This window comes from Triturus cristatus, chromosome 4_1, assembly GCF_964204655.1.
Source record: "Triturus cristatus chromosome 4_1, aTriCri1.1, whole genome shotgun sequence".
Taxonomy (NCBI): domain Eukaryota; kingdom Metazoa; phylum Chordata; class Amphibia; order Caudata; family Salamandridae; genus Triturus; species Triturus cristatus.
Window position 1 is genome coordinate 353,947,925 of NC_140585.1, and position 20,613 is coordinate 353,968,537.

The following is a 20,613-nucleotide window of genomic DNA, read 5'->3' on the forward strand; positions in this document are numbered from 1 at the left end:
GCCCCCGCCTGACAAAGGGTCGCCAGGAGGGTGGGGGAAGGCACTAAGGCGCCGACCGCTGAGTGGCCCCCTGCCGCGGTCAGTGGCATTTCCACTGTCAATTACAGGAACAGCAGAATAAGTCACCCCCCAGAAGAGTTGCAATTCTGACAATTCAGGACCCCAACGTTCAAAGGATGGATGTGGCAGCAGGTATTTGTCTTTTTTAATTTATATTGAATTAATAAACAGCTTTTGTTGTGCTCATCTCTGAATTTAAAAACAGCACCACCGTGTGGCAGATACCATGTGGCAGGTACCGGTTCTGACTGTCATAAGTGCGGGTGCCGAGTACCGAAAACCACAGTTCAAATTAAACGATGGTTTTGCAAGTTCTCCCAGCCCACTGGGCAGTGCGTGATTGCTCTGTAGGCCTGTCCAACTCTGGCTGTGGACTGGAGTAGGCATAGTTTGTGCCACCGAGATTCGCGAATTAACTAGTGTCTCGGACAAGGGAGATGCACTATGAACAGTGCCCCATTATAGGCAGAGTCACCTCCGGCCCCCGACACGGAGGGGGGGCAACAATCAGGATCCCTGCCCCCGCCCCCCCCCGAAGGAGGGAGTGGGGAGGGGTGACCGGGGCCCCGGGGCCACTAAGGCGCCGACCGCCGAGTGGCCCCCTGCGGGGGCCGCGGTCAGCGGCAAATACGGGACTCCTGGTCACCCTTTCATGGTGTCAAGCTCATGTGTGTGTTTTAACTGCTTTGACAGCATGAAGAACCAGCTTGGGATCTGTCCAATGCTTAATCTGTGAAAGAAAGAGTGCCGGTGCCGGACGCTCTGCTCAGAAGCCGGCGGCTGGTGCAATAAAACGTCAGCACATTGAGTACTAAGGCTGGTAGTCTTTATTCCACTTCCTGCCTCTTTATCTCACTCTTGTAGAATCCCGCTACCGCCTTTTCTGACAGTTTTGATGACTTTCTCATCCTCAGGCTTTCAGATCTGTGCGTTCCCTCTCTTGCAAATATCTGGTGCAGGCAGTGCTTAATTTGTAAAACAATCAGTGCCAGAGCATTCGTCAGGAGACCACTGCAGTTTGCACCACACTGTACTTACACAACTACTACCTATCAAACTTAAGTGTGACAATTCAGACTGTTCGAGGCCGCCAATGCTTTAACCCCTTCAGTGCCCATGACGAGATGGTCTCGTCATGGGCCGCGGTTGCGCTGTGCCCATGACGAGACCATCTCGTCATGAACTCCGCCCGCTAATACAAAGCGCGGCACAGGGCGGGGAAAGGGCGGGGCATGCAAGGGGTTAAGAATGGGTTGGGTGGCAGTTCCTTTTAATGTATATTGAATTAACAAACAACTGTTTTTCTGCTCATCTTTAAATAACATAAACAGCGCCACCATGTGGCAGCTATCATAAGAGCAGGTTTAAGCAATTAAGTGCTGGTGATGGGAATTAAGTGCTGGTGATGGCAGTTAAGTGCCGGCGACAAGCACCGGAAACCACAGGCTCAAATTAAGCAAGTACCATTCCCTAGAAATAAGTGCCAGTGAGCCCCACCAGCAACCACCAACTCAAATTAAGCACTGTATCAGTCACGTTAAGAGGAAGCCTCATGTGAATTTCCCTATTATCATTATAATGGTAACTGGCTTTTATCTATCACTTCATACTGCAGTTCTGCCGTATTTTAAGCACTGAAAATGACAAGTCATATTGTTATCAAATTTATAAGTGCTCAATCTACCAATCTCAAAAGTTTGCTGTGACAGGATTTGAACTCCACCTGATGATTACGTCATATGCCATTCACAAGCATTTAACTAAACAATTATCCTATCAGCTAACGCTGCACATATATCCATAATAAATGTTCACACTGTGGCAATGGACACTGTATAGTTATGGTTCAGATAGCGTTTCCAGTTGCACGAAATTTGGCAATCTACTGACTGGCTCAGTCTTGTGAAGTTCTATTAATGAAAAAAAAGTTAAGTAGGGGTGAAAAAGCAAGTGATTACTGACTTCCCAAGTTGCTTCCATAGGAAAGTTTGCTCACACCTACAGCCAGAACAGCTGAATGTATTTAAAACAAAAGTAGCATGAAAGTATACTTTTATCCAGAAAGCATTCTGCCTCTGTTCTGGTTTAATCTTGCGATATTAGTATTTTAAAAAGTTGCTAAGCAGTCTTGATAGTGTTAATAATTTTGTATATCTCTGTCTATTGAAATTTGCAAATAATTCTCGAGTCAGAGTTTTTATTTTTTTTTAAAGAATCTGATTGGATGAAAGAGACTTTTCGGATCTGCGGCACCAGTGTTGGTACAGTGGACTATCGCACAAATATCTCTTGCAGCAGCCATTACAGAAATTGGGACTAAGTACCTGCGTTCTGCATTTAAAAAAATGACTTATAAGGAGGAAGTGTAGGCACACTGTAACTCCCTGGTCCCTCCATAGTTCACATTTTTAAGGAAGGAGAAAAGTTGTGGAATCCGCCAGTTGGATTTCTGACTCACAAATCTTCAAGACATAAATGGGAACCAGGGCACTTTTACCACAGTCCCTCACCACCATTTTATATGCAAGGTATGTTTGTGTCATAAACAACTCATGATCCCAATGCAAGCTTCAGGAAGTGAAGCTTGCAAATTCTATTACGGATTCAGAAATTCCTCCCAAAATTTTAAAAATGAAAGACCTGGCCAAAGTCCAAGCACGATGGCCCAACCCTTCGCATTAGCAACTAGAATGGCCCGGAACACAACCCCCCAGCACAGCAGGGTTTGGCCGCCAATGATGGGTTGAGTGCAGAGCCTGGCTTATGGCTACGATAGGATGAATGCACAGCACCTGCTGACCACGGGTTGGAGCCCCAGGCAGCATGCGTGCAGGGCCATGAATAGCAGGGGTGTGTGTGTGTATATATATAGACAGACAGACAGACAGACAGACAGACAGATAGACAGACAGATAGATAGACAGACAGATAGACAGATAGATAGATAGATAGATAGATAGATAGATAGATAGATAGATAGATAGATAGATAGATAGATAGATAGATAGATAGATAGATAGATAGATAGATAGATAGATAGATAGATAGATAGATAGATAGATAGATAGATAGATAGATAGATAGATAGATAGATAGATAGATAGATAGATAGATAGATAGATAGATAGATAGATAGATACGATTCAGGTGGGTGACTCACGATTTGTTGAAAATGGTTTTATTTTTGGTGTGTCCTGCCTACAATTCCCTCTGCTTCAGTATAAGCCGTGGAGAAAACACATTTCCCCGAATACTTTTTCAAAATCTCCCAATTCCAGTTTGAAAATGTTGGCATGTGTGGATACATAGTCACTGAATAAACAACGGTTAAAGTGGAGTTATAATGTTGGAATGAGACATTGGCTAAACTTAAACAAGCAAAAACCTCAGAACTATGTCAGTTATAGTTCAGTGAACTAACTATAACTTTCACCCATACCATGCACTGCTTATGACCTCACATATGACATACTCATGTCATGTTAAATGACATTACTGATTATATTTAAAGAACAAAATTGTTGAAATTGCTAATGAGACCAGCCAATGATTATGTCAGTGTGCTACAGACCGCTGCTAGTAATGCATGGACATGTTTGAGTCTGCATGTCAGAATGTTTTACTGAGATGGATGAGAAAGGAATTTAAGAATTCATATAAAATGTGCCCTTATTTTAGCTTTGTAGAGCACTAACCATAATTTCCATGACAAAAAGACCCCCCTTTTTTGTTCATTTCTGAAGGCAACCAGTAGTGGCTCGCACAGGTACCGCTGAGGCACGGTGAGGCGGGGCAGAGGCGGGGCTGGGTGGGGGGTAGTGGAGTTCAACATATGACGGAAAAGTGGAGTTCAAATAAATAAAAGCACTTACCTTGCGCTCTCAGCATCGCCGAGTCGGCGATGCTATGAGTGCAAGGTAAGTGCTTCTATTTATTTATTTTGCTATTCTCCACTTTCCCGTCGTATGTCAAACTCCACTACCCCCCACACAGCCCAACCCCACCACACCGTCCCACAGCGTTACCTGTGCGAGCCGCCTCTGCAAGCAAACCCATGCCACACATGTACAGCGTGGGGTTGGCCATAGGGCCTGGCCTGCCCTGTGACCAACCCCCGTGCTGCCAACTGTTAATATTTGTCTTCAAAAATCACCAATATTTTTTTTCTAATGATATTTAAGTAATTCGTACGATGCAATGTTCAATTATAGTGATTAATGTAAACAATTTTAATACTGTTATAATTAAATGGCTGCCTGCATCCTTTTTTATCATGTTGCAGGCAGCCAATCAGAGCGCTCTCTCCCACTGGACCCTTACTCCTGTGGGAGCGAGTTGGCCCATGGAGAAAAAGACCCTGGCCAATCAGATCCCTCTATTTTTTTAAAGATGGGTTGAAGGGATGCTCAGCCTGGCTCTCCTTGGACAGTCAGGCAGTAACTGAGTTTTTTGCCCTCCTGTTCCTTCCCTTTCACATATCCATTAGGTGCTGAGGGAGAGAAAACAGAAAAGTGGGAGGGAAAAAGGAAACAACTAGCAATACAGCTCAACATGTGCGTCACATGATGTGACAAAATGTTTTATTTTACTTCCGAATAGGAAATGTGTCATGTGATCATGATTGATTTTATCTCTTGCAGATCATTACTGATGCAGTCTAACATCTCCAGGAATCTCTCCGGTTGCCCCTTCCACTGCTCAGGGAGTGCGAGAGGCCTCATGTTGCATCAAAGCATGACTGAACTTTACTGGCACTGTGCATAGATCACAGGGGAATCGAATTGAAATGAATATTATTGAAATATACTATTGTAGCCAAAGTTAAAAGATGACATATTAGTGAAGAACAAAGCAACAGGAAGAGCACTTTGTAATGTTTCTATGTATACACAGCGGTACAGCATACCCAATATGATGGGACTGGTTTTGGGCAATCACCTCTCATTAGCGAGTGTAGCTTAAATCCAGTGGCAAAGTGAGCAAGGGACCCACATCTGGGCATACCCTGGCCACTTTGGGTGAACATAGCATACACAATAAGATGATGGACTGAGTGCTGAAACGGTTCAGACACTCACCCCCAGCCACAGATCTGGGTTGAATGAATCATCGTGCTTCTGCTCACTAAGCCACCTCAGTTTGGACTCAGCCATATGTAAATTAGTCTTGACCCTGCTCCTCATGGGAACAGTCCAGCCCGAATTGGCCAGGTCAGGTCATCCCTGGACAGGAAACTAGTATCCTGGGATGGGTTTAGGGGTACCACCCCACATCAGCCAGGCTAGCGTTTTTTAATCTAGTGGTAAAGTGAGCAAGGGGCCCATGTCTGGGCATACCATGACCACCTAGGCTGAACATAGCAAACACAATAAGATAATGGATGGAGTGCTGAAACATTTCAGACCCTCACCCCCAGTCACAGATCTGGGTTAAATCCATCATCGTTCTTCTGTTCACTAAGCCACCCCGGTTTGGCCCCAGCCATATGCAACTCAGTCTTGACACTGCTCCTCATGGGAACAGTCCAGCCACAGTACACAGTGGTATAGACGTAATGTAATGAAGTAGAGATGCTTAAGATTGCATCTTCTGTCGAGCAACTAGTTGGATGTAACACATCTGAAACCTATTTGTGTCATTCCACTTTGTTCTCTTGAACGATGCCCAGTTTACCTTCTTCATGTTTTCTCTTCCCTTCTCCAAAGATTCAGAAAGTATGTTTCTGTGATATCCATATACCCTAGAACTAGAATATGGTGCAAGAAAAATGCCTTTCAGTTTCTATTCATCCACTGCCACACTGGTCATAGTGCTGCCTCTCTGGGCTCCCATGCTATGCAACATCTCCTCAGCATCTAGTTTCCTATAACTAATCTTGCACCTTAGTAGGATCTGTCTGTATTGTGCATTCCTCACAGGGGTGAGCTAGTCTGCTGGACCATAATTTGTGTGGAAGGACTTCTAACAGTCCACCTTCAAGTTCATTTTTAGCTATGCTTTCCAATGAGAAATGTTTTGGTTTTCTAACTAGCTCTAGTTTCTTATATTTAGATCCTCATGAGAATGAATATTTTGTGATAAACCAGCAGCTGATGCTTTAGGAGCAGATGTGCTATATGCCTCTAGACTTATTTTTGTGTGATTTATGTTTTTTAATCCTTGAGTTCAATGATTTGTAGTTTGTTTTAGTTAGATTTACTTGCCAATTCTGGAAGCTTTGCATTAGATTGAACCTTTCCAGTTCTGCTCGGTATACATGGCTCAGGAAATTCCTATGTGTTTTATTTTTTATTGGTGTAGGTGTTTTGGTCCAATGAGAGTGTTTTTTGTCATTATTGGTCTCCCACCGTTGCAATAGTTTTACTGATTTATTGAAGCATAGAATCCATGCAGTGTTTTCTTTTGCAGTGATTTGATTGATTGTTTTAGGGCACACTCTTGCCTTCGATACGAGTCGCAAACTTTCACCTGGAACAATGACTCCGAGGGGAATTCATCCACCCACAGCTATGAGCATCCTTGTGTCTCTGGGTCCAGACTTATCAGCTTTGAAAAGTCAGGACCAGATCCTTCCAAGCCAAAAGGCATCAGATCCTTTAGTTCATGCTGCAGGGTAGGGTCTGCAGGAAGGAACACAGCCAGGCCTCGTCTACCTCTGCAGCAGCACATTAAATCAGACAGAGGTCTCCAAGGAAAGGCCACAGCACCCCAACCCCCTCCACCTCTTTATGTCAGTCAAAAAGTCTTTATTCGGTTTAAGTGCAAACCATAAAAGCCTACTACAATAAATAGACTTAAAAATACAAATTTCATTTTAAATAATTACTACAGCTAAAAAACACATTGACACAAATTGATTAAGCAGGGCAACGTGTCCAATTTAAAACATTACAAAAGGGCACAGTTCATTTCCTCAAGGAGCGAATTACCACAGATAAAAAATTCGCAATGTTAAAAGTTTCCCAGACATCATTTAACATCTGAAGGTATAGAAGAGCAGGTCTCACCTGAACAAAGCCTTTGTTTCTTAATATAGGGAATAAAAAGCGTTTCCTAATATCAATAAAGTGCTCACAAAAGAAGAAAAAATGTGTCATATCCTGTAGGGAGAAATTATCACAGGAGCAAGGGCCAAGGTCCACAGCCCTTTTCCAACCTTTCTTATCTCCAAACAGGAAATGTAATTGATTTAATCTGAATCTAGTCAGAAGGAAACGGTGATTTGCATTTGTGACAAATCCTAAATATGGTTCCATGGATGGTGTTGTTTTACAGAGCTGGTGGGCCCTAACGGTGCCCTTAACCAGCTCATTCCCTTCCCTATCCATGGTAGATATGTGCATAAATGTTTCTTTACACCATTTAATGTCACCTTTTACCAGGGTCTCTGGGGACTGATATAATTCAGGTCTACCTAGCTTAATAGCCAGGTTCTGAATATATTTCAGCCAGGGTATACGCGACCCATAATCTAGCAATGTACAGTCTTTCAAAATTATATGATTCAGCTGTAGATCCGGGTTAAGCCAAATGCTAATCCATTTCAATAATGGGGCCAGAGCAATACTATCTTCTAGAAAACCAATTCCAAGTTCCTGATGGACATTATAGTTAGCAGTTGAGATCGGGACTGAAAGGAGGTTTTTTAAGAATCTATCCTCAACAATCTGAATGCTTTTGGCATTTTTAATGCCCCATATCTCAGCTCCATACAATGCCAAGGAGAGACACTTGGCTTTATAAACCTGAATACGGGCCCTCATTGGTCTGGCACCTAGCTTTCTGGCAAAACCCAGAACACCCACAGTTGCTCTTGAGAAAACAATCTTTTTTGCTATTATTTGGGTTACCCAAGAACCTTGGTCGTCAAAAAGAACGCCCAAATAAGGAAATGATGATACCCTGGATAATTGATGACCCCCACATTTAAAGGTTTTAGATTTAGCGGATTTAGGGCCGATGACCATGACATGCGATTTAGCAAAATTGACAGATAAATCCAAGGCCGTCATAAAACCAGCAAATGAATCAAGCAGTAACTGAAGGCCCACTCCCGTTCTTGCGACTAGGGCGGCGTCATCGGCATATAAAAGTGCAGGGATTAGACATTTCCCTGCACGAGGGATATCATTACAAGAGGCGATTAGGGTATTGTCTAATTCATTTATGTACAGTGTAAAAAGAAGAGGTGCCAAGATGCACCCTTGTCTAACCCCATTTGATATGGGTATATCTTTTGTACAATTACCCCTTTGGTCATAGCGAACTGTTGCCGATAACTCTCTATGTAGATCCGCTAGGAAGTAGACGATGTCTTTGTCTACTCCATGGGATAAGAGCAGGGACCATAGTTTTGACCTATTTACACGGTCAAAGGCCGATGACAAATCCATGAAGGCTACCAATAAGGTTCCCCTCTTGGCCACCGTGTATTTGCCAATTAATAGTTGTAAATTTAGACATTGATCTATGGTACCCATCCCTTTTCTGAATCCGCACTGGACCTTAGAGAGTGTTCCTGTTTCCTCTAGCCAACCATTCAGTTGGGCAAGGACAACCCTCCCCAGTACTTTCACGGAAGAATCTATAAGGGAGATTGGACGGTAACAGCTCGGATCACCTCTATCACCTTTTTTAAAAATGGGGATGATGACAGATTTCGCCCACGTCGACGGTAGGCCCAGTTGACATGCGTTAATGAAGACATTAAATAAAATTTTAGACCAGGTTTTTATGTCTGATTTAAAAAGATCTGCCGGGACTCCATCAGGTCCCGGCGCCTTGTTACTTGTCATTTGCATGATGGCGTTTGTGACCTCTAATTCTGTGAAAGACAGGGTATAACTCTCCAAGTTAAGTGAGGACGTCACCCTCGGGCCATCTCCATCATACACCTGTTTAAAATGGCTAAACCACTTATCTTCTTGGATACCGCAGTCAAGCTCATTATTACTTTTGACATTAAAAAAAGGCTTGTTTACGATAGACCAAAATTTGGCACTATTTTTGATAACATCGATGGATAGGAGTTCATTCCATGCTTCTTCCCTAAATTCATTTTTGCGCTTATTCTGAGCCGTTTTATAGGCTTTCCTGCATATAGCGATTTCTGCTCTATCTGGTGGGACCGCTTTCAGAGCTCTCATTAGCTTCCGTTGGGCTGAAGAGCAGCTGTGATCAAACCATTTCTCCCCATTCGTGGGTTTGGCCTTACATACTTTTTTAAGATCACTATTTACCTGAGAGCAAATCTTACCATAAGCTGTCAGGACTGCTTCACCAAAAATCCCATCTTGCAGACACATATGTATATCATCCCCAACCGTTCCCCACAAATTCTCATTAAAATCCTTTGGTACCACCTGACACCATTTCAGGCGGCGTGTTTGGTCAGTTGGCCTTATGTCCAGATTTCTGACAGTGGGATTATCAGATTCTCTTTTCCTAAGATCATCAGTCAGGATTATCTGGACAGAATTGTGGTCACTATGAATAGACCAATTTACCTTATATTGACTTACATTATCTACTAAGTTAGTGCTGACAAAAATGTAATCAATGGTGGAGCCTAAGCCATTTCCTTTGTAGGTTGGGATATCGTTAATATGATTAACGGGATGAACCAAGGCATTCCCAGCAAGGAGCTCATCGAGAAACATGCCCTGTGGTGTGTGATCGAAATGTGTATTTCCTTGATTCGGTGGACCTAAGCTGTCCCATACAAAACAATTGTTAAAACAACAGTGAACATCAAAATCACCAAGCACTATAACCGAATAAGGGTTCTTGTTAATTTCATTATACATTTGCAAAAATTCATATAGACTGACTAAATGTTCATTTGGCGTGCTCTTGGTAAACGAATTATAAAAATTTACAATAAGCCAGTTCCCATTAGAGTTGGATTGAATTTCCACCGCTAGACAGTAAGGCGAGCCTGACTCCACTTTTCTATATTTACCCTCAAGTGTCAATGAAATGAGAGTAAGAAGTCCGCCTTTTGCCCTCCCCCTGCAAGAGCTCACCGCAGGTGACCAAAAAGCGGAAAACCCATCCAACAAGAAGGTACTTTCAGTGTCCCAAGTTTCTTGTAGCCCAATGATTTCGTGGCCTGATAAACAGTCCCTCCATATGGGATCATGTGCTTTGCTGTTAAGGCCGGCTATATTCCAACTAAGGACACTTGGGCCTAAAGGCTGCCGAGGAGCAGCAGCTATGCTATCCACATTTTCAACAATGACATTCCTCACTACAGTCATAGCATTTGGGGTACCCTCTACTCTCGTGCTTAACTCAATTCCACTTGATCCCTGGTCCTCCTCCAGTGTTGAAATTAGACCTTCCCTAGTAGATCTGGGAGTAACCCAATCATGGTGGAGTCAGTCATTACAATCTAAATCACTCAGAGCTTGAAAACGATTAGAGGTAACAAGGCCATGAGAAAACTGTCCTTCAGGGTAACGTACTCTGCCCGCCAACGGATCACTAATGGGTAAATTTGTCTGTTGTTTATAAAAATAACCCAGTGATCGGAGGGTGATACCCTGATCAGTATAAGGGAGCAAGGTAGCTTTTAATAGGGTGTTATTAACTAGGGAAGGATTTCTAAAATTTATTATGACACAATCCCCCTTTATGTTCTTACGAGAACGCCCTACCTAAGAGACTCTTCTAGTTGTTAATATCTGATGGGCTAAATGCACTGGAAATCCACAATGCTTATTTAACCACAAGACTGTTTTATTTTTAAGAGATTCATGGGATTCTGAATTAATTTTTTGGGCACCATCCTTCAGGGGGGGTACATTTGTTAACACTACAACAAATGGGGCGCAATCAGGGGGTAAATCTGGTTTCGCTCCTCCTGTATGCATACTTCCCAGTACCTTGTTACTCCTTGAACAGCTATCTAGAGGTAAAGTATTATTCACATTAATCGTGGGAACAACAGCCAGGGGTTCAGCACAGTTTGGAATTACCTTTGAGGATTTATGGGGGTCAACAGTTCCACATGAACCCCCACCTACACTACACGGTTTCCCGGAAGAATTGATACTAAGGGCCAAGAGATTACGTAGGCCTTCAATCTCTGCCGATATTTCGTCAATCTTGGTTACTAGGGGTTCAACTATTTTTAAAATGTTTGCCTCCAAAAGACCTACCAAAGAATCTAATTGGTTGGAATCTATCTTAGTTGTGGGGTTATTAGGAGTGGCTAACTCCGAGGTAACCCGGTTTAAAGATGCAGAGCCCGTCTTTTTATGAATGCTTCGTGCACCTCCCTGTTTCAGTTGAGTGCGTTTACGAGATCTCAGCACTCTCTGAGTAGACAGGTCCGGGGATTCTTCTTGGGCCTCATTTACATCAGTTACTAAGTCCCTATTTGTTTCTGTCATTTCTTGTTCAACAAGAACCTGATCGCCCAGGGTTACCAAGTCATGGTTCTCATTAAAGCTATTCACACCATGAAATGGAGGGGAAGATATAGTAAGTATATCATCTAATAGAGGACTGGTAGTCGTTGGATTGGACCCCTGACCTAAGGATTTACGCCTATCGCTATTGATTTTAGTGACTACTTTAACTAAGTAGTTGTCTAATGTTGAAGCAGTGGAGGATTTACTGCTCAATGTAGCTTTAGCCATGATAGGCTCACCCCTGGGAGTTCCTAAAATTTAAATTAAACAGTAATACAATATAATAGCACCAACACATATAGTGATACCAATTAGCCAAAATGAATAAGTTAAAACCAGTGCAACAAAATCTATAGTCCAGTAGATAGACGGGTCACCCAAACCGGATGCTCACGTATATTAATTTTACAGGTTAGAGATGTGGCCCGTCCCGGCCTCAGTCGGACCTCTGAGGGCCACAGAGGGCCCGCCCTTTGCCCGGGCTTAGCCCGGCGCCACCCGCGCGCGTCCCGCGACGCGGAGGGAGCCGCGGTCTTTTGTGCGCCTCCGGGCGCGTTGGTGGCGTCAGAACGTGAGGGACCGCAAGGAAGGCTGGGGCTTGCAGTCTCCCCCTCTCTCTCGGCCGCTGAATGCTATGGCGGCGACGGCAGGGGAGAGACGCGGCTGAAAGGACCCCTGTAGCAGCAACAGCAGCGGTAGGTTTGCAGGCTTCCGATTTTGATATTTGCCGCTCCCCAGAGGGAGCCGCGGTCTTTTGTGCGCCTCCGGGCGCTTGGTGGCGTCAGAACGTGAGGGACGGCAAGGAAGGCTGGGGCTTGTAGTCTCCCCCTCTCTCTCGGCCGCTAGATGCTATGGCGGCGACGGCGGGGGAGAGACGCGGCTGAAAGGACCCCTGTAGCAGCAACAGCAGGTTTGCAGGCTTCCGATTTTGATATTTCCCGCTCCCCAGAGGGAGCCGCGGTCTTTTGTGCGCCTCCGGGCGCGTTGGTGGCGTCAGAACGTGAGGGACCGCAAGGAAGGCTGGGGCTTGTAGTCTCCCCCTCTCTCTCGGCCGCTAGATGCTATGGCGGCGACGGCGGGGGAGAGACGCGGCTGAAAGGACCCCTGTAGCAGCAACAGCAGCGGTAGGTTTGCAGGCTTCCGATTTTGATATTTCCCGCTCCCCAGAGGGAGCCGCGGTCTTTTGTGCGCCTCCGGGCGCGTTGGTGGCGTCAGAACGTGAGGGACCGCAAGGAAGGCTGGGGCTTGTAGTCTCCCCCTCTCTCTCGGCCGCTAGATGCTATGGCGGCGACGGCGGGGGAGAGACGCGGCTGAAAGGACCCCTGTAGCAGCAACAGCAGCGGTAGGTTTGCAGGCTTCCGATTTTGATATTTCCCGCTCCCCAGAGGGAGCCGCGGTCTTTTGTGCGCCTCCGGGCGCGTTGGTGGCATCAGAACGTGAGGGACCGCAAGGAAGGCTGGGGCTTGTAGTCTCCCCCTCTCTCTCGGCCGCTAGATGCTATGGCGGCGACGGCGGGGGAGAGACGCGGCTGAAAGGACCCCTGTAGCAGCAACAGCAGCGGTAGGTTTGCAGGCTTCCGATTTTGATATTTCCTGCTCCCCAGAGGGAGCCGCGGTCTTTTGTGCGCCTCCGGGTGCGTTGGTGGCGTCAGAACGTGAGGGACCGCAAGGAAGGCTGGGGCTTGTAGTCTCCCCCTCTCTCTCGGCCGCTAGATGCTATGGCGGCGACGGCGGGGGAGAGACGCAGCTGAAAGGACCCCTGTAGCAGCAACAGCAGCGGTAGGTTTGCAGGCTTCCGATTTTGATATTTCCCGCTCCCCAGAGGGAGCCGCGGTCTTTTGTGCGCCTCCGGGCGCGTTGGTGGCGTCAGAACGTTAGGGACCGCAAGGAAGGCTGGGGCTTGTAGTCTCCCCCTCTCTCTCGGCCGCTAGATGCTATGGCGGCGACGGCGGGGGAGAGACGCGGCTGAAAGGACCCCTGTAGCAGCAACAGCAGCGGTAGGTTTGCAGGCTTCCGATTTTGATATTTCCCCTTTTACCTCTTTATGCTACCAGGACCTTAACCTGACACTTTCCACCTGCTCTGCCCGGATGGATAATGTCAGTGGTTGCCTGCTGGTCGGAGAAAATAGAACACAAAGAACCCTGTGGTGCTGCATTCATGTAGTTATTCCCAATTTTGAGTCAAAACATGTAATTGACAGAATCTGTTACAGAGTACTAACTAGAATTGGAGATACTCGTGTCATTGTATCCCCACCCCAATCCCTTGTCTGACAGTTTGTAGACCACTAGCTTAGAGTTAGGCCTGGGTAAAATTTTAATTATGCTAGAGTACCTGGAGTAACTTCAGTAATTACACATTATCTGAAATAACGCTATTACACCCATTTGAGTACTTAAGAGTAATTTGGGGAAACAATCCTACCACAGGAGCATAAAAACAATGATCTAAGAGACAGCAAGTGGCTGCTGGCTGCGTCTCCTGGAGCATTTTCAGAAATTTTCTTAGTGCAAAATGCATCCTCTGTTTTGGACGCAAGGGTGCATTTTACACTAAGAAAATAGTGCTAAATACTAGGTTACGCCTCTCACGCAATTACACATAATTAAAAGTAATTTTGCTGTAATTACGTTAGAGAGAATTACGCCAGTTGCGTGCGCCTACTTGGAGTGTGCTTTATATTTGTATCGAGCTGAAAAAATGCACTTGATTTTGAGTATTTTTGGTTTAATTTTGGAAAAACATAATTTTTCTCTTTAGTAAATTCGCCTGCAAGACCCTTGTTTTACTAATGTAATTGTGTTTATGTAATGCATGTCACACAGTCAAAGGCCACTGCGGGTGGAAGAGGGAGATAAGAATTGAACTCTTGGGTAGATCTCCACAATGACACAAGGCAGCACCTCATCTCGCCCCGCCCGCCGTGTACTCGAGATGTTGTAGGGTTTGCAAGCAAGTCATAAAAAAAATGACATGATAAGGACCCAAGAGGTCAAGTTCCAGCCTAGGTGCCAGCAGATATTTCATAGGTGTTCTTAAGTTAAAAACAGAGTTGGATAAGACGTATATTGTACCTGGCACTTCCCCAGTAGGCCGGAGCCCATGAATGCAAGATTTGAAAGCCCAAGGCTGCTCCCGGTGCCTATGTCCCTTTCCCCAGCTCCCTGAGATAAAGTGCAGCAGGCACGGGGAGGCTTCAAGATGGAGAGAAAAAGACAGAGAGAGAAGGAAGGTAAGGAGAAAGTGATCATAGAGGGTGAAGAAAGAAGGAGAGAGAGAGAATGGATGGATGAGTAGAAAGAGAGTGATTGCCAAAGGAGACGAAGGGAGCTGTCTGTCTGGTGTGAGCATTTTTTCCATGACTTGATTAGTTCCTCAGTCCAGCCATGGTTGAGAACCTAGAAAAGACAATGGCCTCTCTGCCAAAGGAGCCTGAGTGATGTTTTTCACGACAGTCAGTGCCTTGAGGGATAGGGGTATCTGCACCCAGTCAGTCAACAATAGCTTTATTCGGTTAATAATTAAAACCATCAAAGCATACAGAAAATTTCATTTGCAAATAGTTACAAATAAAGATAATTAACAAAGAAAATTCAAACAGTGCAAAATACGCAAATATACATAAAAATAAGTTTAAACAGAAAACTGGCGAAAGTGAACGTTAAAAGATTAAAACAGGCCAAAATTTAAACGACTATTTCATGATTTCAAAAGAAAGAAGATAAAAAGGCCTGGTCTCGGTCTCTCGAACATTATAAAAAGAATAGAGCTAAAATATATTAGGTTACATTCGATTTCTACTTCGAATAGCCCCTGAAAGATAACTGGCAACTCCAAAACAGACAAAAGGAGAGCCCAGCATTTGCAGAAATACCAGGGCGGGCCTTACTTGGTCAAAGTGGCAGTTCCTAAAAATTGGGCAAATAAATTTCTTACGTAACAGAGTGTAAAATTTACAGCAAAAAATCATATGCAGCGTATTTTGTTCAGAGGCGTTATCACATGGACAAGGGCCCAAAGTGCCCTCTTTAAAAAAGCCCTTCGGGTGTGCTAGGAGCCAGGGTAACATGTCATGTTTAAACCTAATCAGTAAAAACAAATGAAAAGGGTTATTTATATAAGTCAAGTATGGCTGAATCTCATTGCCCATACTTAACATGACAAATCTTCTAACAGACGGTTTGCACACTTCCACGCCTTCTCTCTGCAACTTTGCCCTGCACATGAACTGAGACTTTAAGTCTTTTATTTTCAATTTGGACAGCTCACATGGTCTCTCAAATAATTCTAGGCATCCAAGGGTCTCCATATGAGATTTAATATATCGTAGCCAGGGAATACACATGGCTTTATCGAGGACCAGACAATCTTGTATAATGAGCTGGTTTAGGGTTGGTGGGTGCTGCGCCCAAACCCTTAGCCAACCCATTAAAGGGGCAACGGCAATCTGGTCCACTAGATACTCGGCCCCCAAATCTTCATGTATATTAAAAATAGAAGTAGAAACAGGCAATGACAAAAGTTTCCGGAAAAAGGCATTTTCGATTAGTTGAATCTCCACTGCGGATGCATAGCCCCAGACCTCACTGCCGTACAGGGCCATAGGCACACACTTAGCGTTGTATATTTTCAGAATCGCGGGCAAGGGCCTGCATCCCAGCCGTTTTGCAAAGCCCAACAACGCTCCAGTTGCCCTGGCGAGGATATTTTGTTTCAGCGCACGTTGCGCGACCCATGATCCTCGATCATCAAAAGTGACCCCCAAATATGGAAAGGTCTGGACTTTTGTAAGCACCTGCTTATTGCAGAAGAATTTAACCTTTTTTGCAGCTCCATCTCCTATTGTCATAGAATGGGATTTCTTAAAATTTATTACTAAGTCCAAAGAGACCATAAAATCATTAAAACCATTTAAAAGGGCTTGAAGGCCTCTTGCAGTTCTAGCCAATAAGACCGTGTCATCCGCATACAACAACGCGGGAATCAACTTAGTACCTACTCTAGGGATGTCTTTACAAGATGAAGACAAAACATCCCCCAGGTTATTAATATAGAGTGAGAAAAGCAGGGGGGCAAGAATGCACCCTTGTCTCACCCCACGCTTCACCTGCCAGGCATCAGTTAGATTCCCGTCCTTGTTATAACGGACCGCCGCAGTAGTATCTTCATGTATAAGTGCCAAAAAGGAAATCAGCACAGGGTCAAGACCCATAGTTGCCAGGGAAGCCCAAAGTTTTTGGCGGTTAACCAAATCAAAAGCAGTCGATAGGTCCATGAATGCTAAATGTAAGACCCCCTGCTTCGCAATCGTATACTTCCCAATGATGAGATGCAAATTAAGGCATTGGCCAATCGTGCTCATTCCCTTTCTGAAACCATACTGTAGGTCCGAAATTATGGAGTTATCCTCCAACCATGATGTTAACCGTGCTAGGACAACTTTACCCATTATTTTTGTGTTGATGTTGTAGGGTTTGCAAGCAAGTCATAAAAAAAATGACATGATAAGGACCCAAGAGGTCAAATTCCAGCCTAGGTGCCAGCAGATATTTCATAGGTGTTCTTAAGTTAAAAACAGAGTTGGATAAGACGTATATTGTACCTGGCACTTCCCCAGTAGGCCGGAGCCCATGAATGCAAGATTTGAAAGCCCAAGGCTGCTCCCGGTGCCTATGTCCCTTTCCCCAGCTCCCTGAGATAAAGTGCAGCAGGCACGGGGAGGCTTCAAGATGGAGAGAAAAGGACAGAGAGAGAAGGAAGGTAAGGAGAAAGTGATCATAGAGGGTGAAGAAAGAAGGAGAGAGAGAGAATGGATGGATGAGTAGAAAGAGAGTGATTGCCAAAGGAGACGAAGGGAGCTGTCTGTCTGGTGTGAGCATTTTTTCCATGACTTGATTAGTTCCTCAGTCCAGCCATGGTTGAGAACCTAGAAAAGACAATGGCCTCTCTGCCAAAGGAGCCTGAGTGATGTTTTTCACGACAGTCAGTGCCTTGAGGGATAGGGGTATCTGCACCCCTTTTGCTCACTCTTTGGCTAAGACCCCTACTTCCTGAGCTTATCTTTAATAAGTTTTGCACAGGACAAAAGTTTGTAAAAAGTAGGAGAACAGAAAGGTACATTCATTGGTTTTTCTTCTGTTTTCTTTCAGAACTGCAGTCATTTCCATCCATTCTTTCACAGTACAAGGTTTAACATAACAAGATTTGCTTAGGTTATACTGCCATTCTGCTAATACCTTCTATTTTTGTATAGCTTGCTTCTACAAATTTACGATTTTTCTTTGGTGTAAAATATAGCGACAATAACTCAATCCAACAGAAAAGCAATGAGCCTGCGCTGCAACAAAGCATCAAGCAGTGGTACGCATCACTTCACAAAAAACACAAAATATAATAAAATAAAAAATAACATTGGAAGAGTGAGAGGCTTAGTCGTAATTGGATTACCATGCACAATCCTTGCTCGCAGTGTGTTAAGAATGTACACTGTTTATATTAAAGATCAAATTGAAAAAGAAACTTACACCTCCAGTCTTCTGTGGCACAGAACGAACAGATCATAAACCAAGCACACTCCAAAGACAGTAATGCCAGTTTCCTTCACCAACATTGCACTTGTGCCCAAAATTAAACTAAGCAGCAGGAAGAAGGGAGATGCAGTGGGAGGAAAATGCTGCCCAGGATAAAACGGATCCACGCTCCTGCAAAGAAGAAAGAAACCTGTTAACCAAAGAACATGTTCACAGAACGCATAACTTGAAACGCCAGCTACACACACCATTAACTTAGTGGCCTGAAGACCGAAAGCTCATAACTTGTGGTATTGAACACAAAGGAGGAAGAATAAATGTTATTGTAATTTCATTCATTTTCAGTAGATTTTTTGGTTTTGTGAACCACTCTTGACTCTTTTCGGCAACATCTGGGCACCACATGTGAAGTAAAGAGGCAGGAGGAGGTCACATGCAGAGGGTCATAGATTTCTTTGTTCCTTGGGTTTAGCCTCGCTGTCTCATTATGACACTCAGCATGTTGTATATACGAATATAGTGTTATATAGCACAAACCTAGCCAAAAGCAGAGGGGCACTGTACAGGGTCATAGACAAGCGTAACGCTGACGAGTGACGGGTGAAGTAGCTGGGATAAGGATGATTAAAGCATTGAGATGTGGTGTTCCTTCTGGCAGCTTAGCACAAAAGCAGTCAAGATTAACTTAGAGGCATTGTGTAAAGCATTTATGCAGCACATAAATAGTAATAAATACGTACCCACACCAATTTAGAAAACAATGTGTAAAATGTAATAAATGATATGCCACCCAAAAAACTAAAATCCAATCAGTAGAACCGGAGATATGCAATTTTAAAGATTTAGGTGAAAATAGTACTTAAAATCACAAAGTGCCAACTATGGTTATCTAGTCGCACTGTCTGGGACAAAGTAGCAAGTTCAGGCTAACGGCGATGAACAGTGGATCAGATATAGGGCCGAAGTTAGTCCCACTGAGAAATGCACCTTAAATCCTGGTTGCGGATCAATGGTCCTGAGAAGTGATGCGAAGTCCACGTCAAAGATGGGTCATGCAGCTTTAGTTTCGAAGAGTTCTGATGAGCTGAGAGGGCTGGCAGCACATCTTTAGCCCCACTAAGGGTCCACGACTGGATGGGCATAACTTGGGGGTTAGGACTCAAAGCAGACAGATTGCGGGTGCAGGGCCCAGGATGGTTGTAGCTTTTACTGCCCTGAGGCTTTGAGCTGAAGGCCCATCAACTAGCTCTTGGGGTCACTCTGGTGGCCCAGGGTTCAAGGTGTAAGTCCAGTCCTTCTCACTCAGGTAGCAGGGCTGAGGAGTAGCAAGACAGCAGAGCAGTCATTCTTGCAGCAGAGCAGTCCTTCTTCTGAGTCTTCCACAGGTCCAGAAATGTACTGAAGAGTTTGGCCTGAGGGTCTGCTATTTACACCTGTGCATACTTTGAAGTGGGAGAACCTTCTAGAGACTAAAGTGAAACCTTTGTAAGGTGCTGATGTACAGTCTTTGTGATGTGCAAGTGTGGTTGGTAACAACTCCCTCCTCATCCTGACAGAGATGGCCCACCATGTCTATACTTATTCCCATTTTATCTCACTTTCTGGGAGTAATACACAAAGAGCAACTGCCAGCTGTACCAAGTCATGCGACTCAGGATACTGGCTGCAAGCACCACATTGTTAGGAAAAGAAATTGCTAAAAGTGGCCTTTTCAGAAATGTAATTTAAAATAACAACTTTACCATTTGAAAAGATTTTGAATTACAATTCCTTAGAGGCCAAACTTGACTTTTCCACCTGTTCCCAATTGAAAGTTGTCACTTATTACATGTAATAAGGTAACCCAAGGTTATCCTAAGGGAGAGGCAGGCCTTGCAGTAGTTAAAAACGAATTTAAGAGTTTTTACTACCAGGACATGTAAAGGCTGACAGTACATGTTCAACTTTTTAAATAGACTGCACTCTGACCTATGGGCTGTTTAGATCCTGCACTAGAGGTGACATATGTATTACAAAAGAAGGTTTAGGCCTGGCAAGAGGTTTACTTGGCCAGGTCAAATTGGTAGTTTAAAACTTCACACACATGCTGCAGTAGCAGACCTGAGACATGTGTAAAAGGTTACTTAAGTGGATGGCACAGCCAGTGCTGCAGACTCACTAGGAACATTTAATTTACAGTCCCTGAGTACATGTAGTAACGCTTTATTAGAACTTACAAGCAAACGGCCAGCAAATTCAAAGTCAGCAAAAATAGGAGAATTGAAGGGAAACAGTAGGGGACAACCACACCAAGGATGTCAGGCTCATCAGACAGCAAGAAGAATCAATGGAGTTCCATGAAGTAGGGGACAGTCGTAGACTAACAGTCACAGGTTATAAAGGACGTCCCTCTGCATTACCCACTAGATGGAAGAGTAGTAACAACTACCTCCGTTCAAGAGAGCTTTAAAAATCTCCTGTCCCAAATCGAGTCCTAACATTAACCTGTTGGCTACTATTCGGTGCTGGACTGCCCCAGAACCTCTAGCACTTTACAAATGTAATTCATGACAATAATGGACCTTGGACATGAAGCCTTATTCCCTCAAACCTTTTGCACCTGGC

The 20,613-nt window shown here is 44.4% G+C and overlaps 1 protein-coding gene across 1 annotated transcript in view; it reads right to left on the reverse strand.

The window, feature by feature from the left end:
• TMTC1 (transmembrane O-mannosyltransferase targeting cadherins 1) overlaps positions 1-20,613 on the reverse strand; it is a 1,415,052-nt gene that overhangs the window by 1,228,992 nt on the left and 165,447 nt on the right. Inside the window, exon 4 of the mRNA XM_085652351.1 lies at positions 18,004-18,180. Coding sequence (XP_085508477.1) covers positions 18,004-18,180 — 177 coding nt within the window. The remainder of the gene's footprint in view (positions 1-18,003; positions 18,181-20,613) is intronic.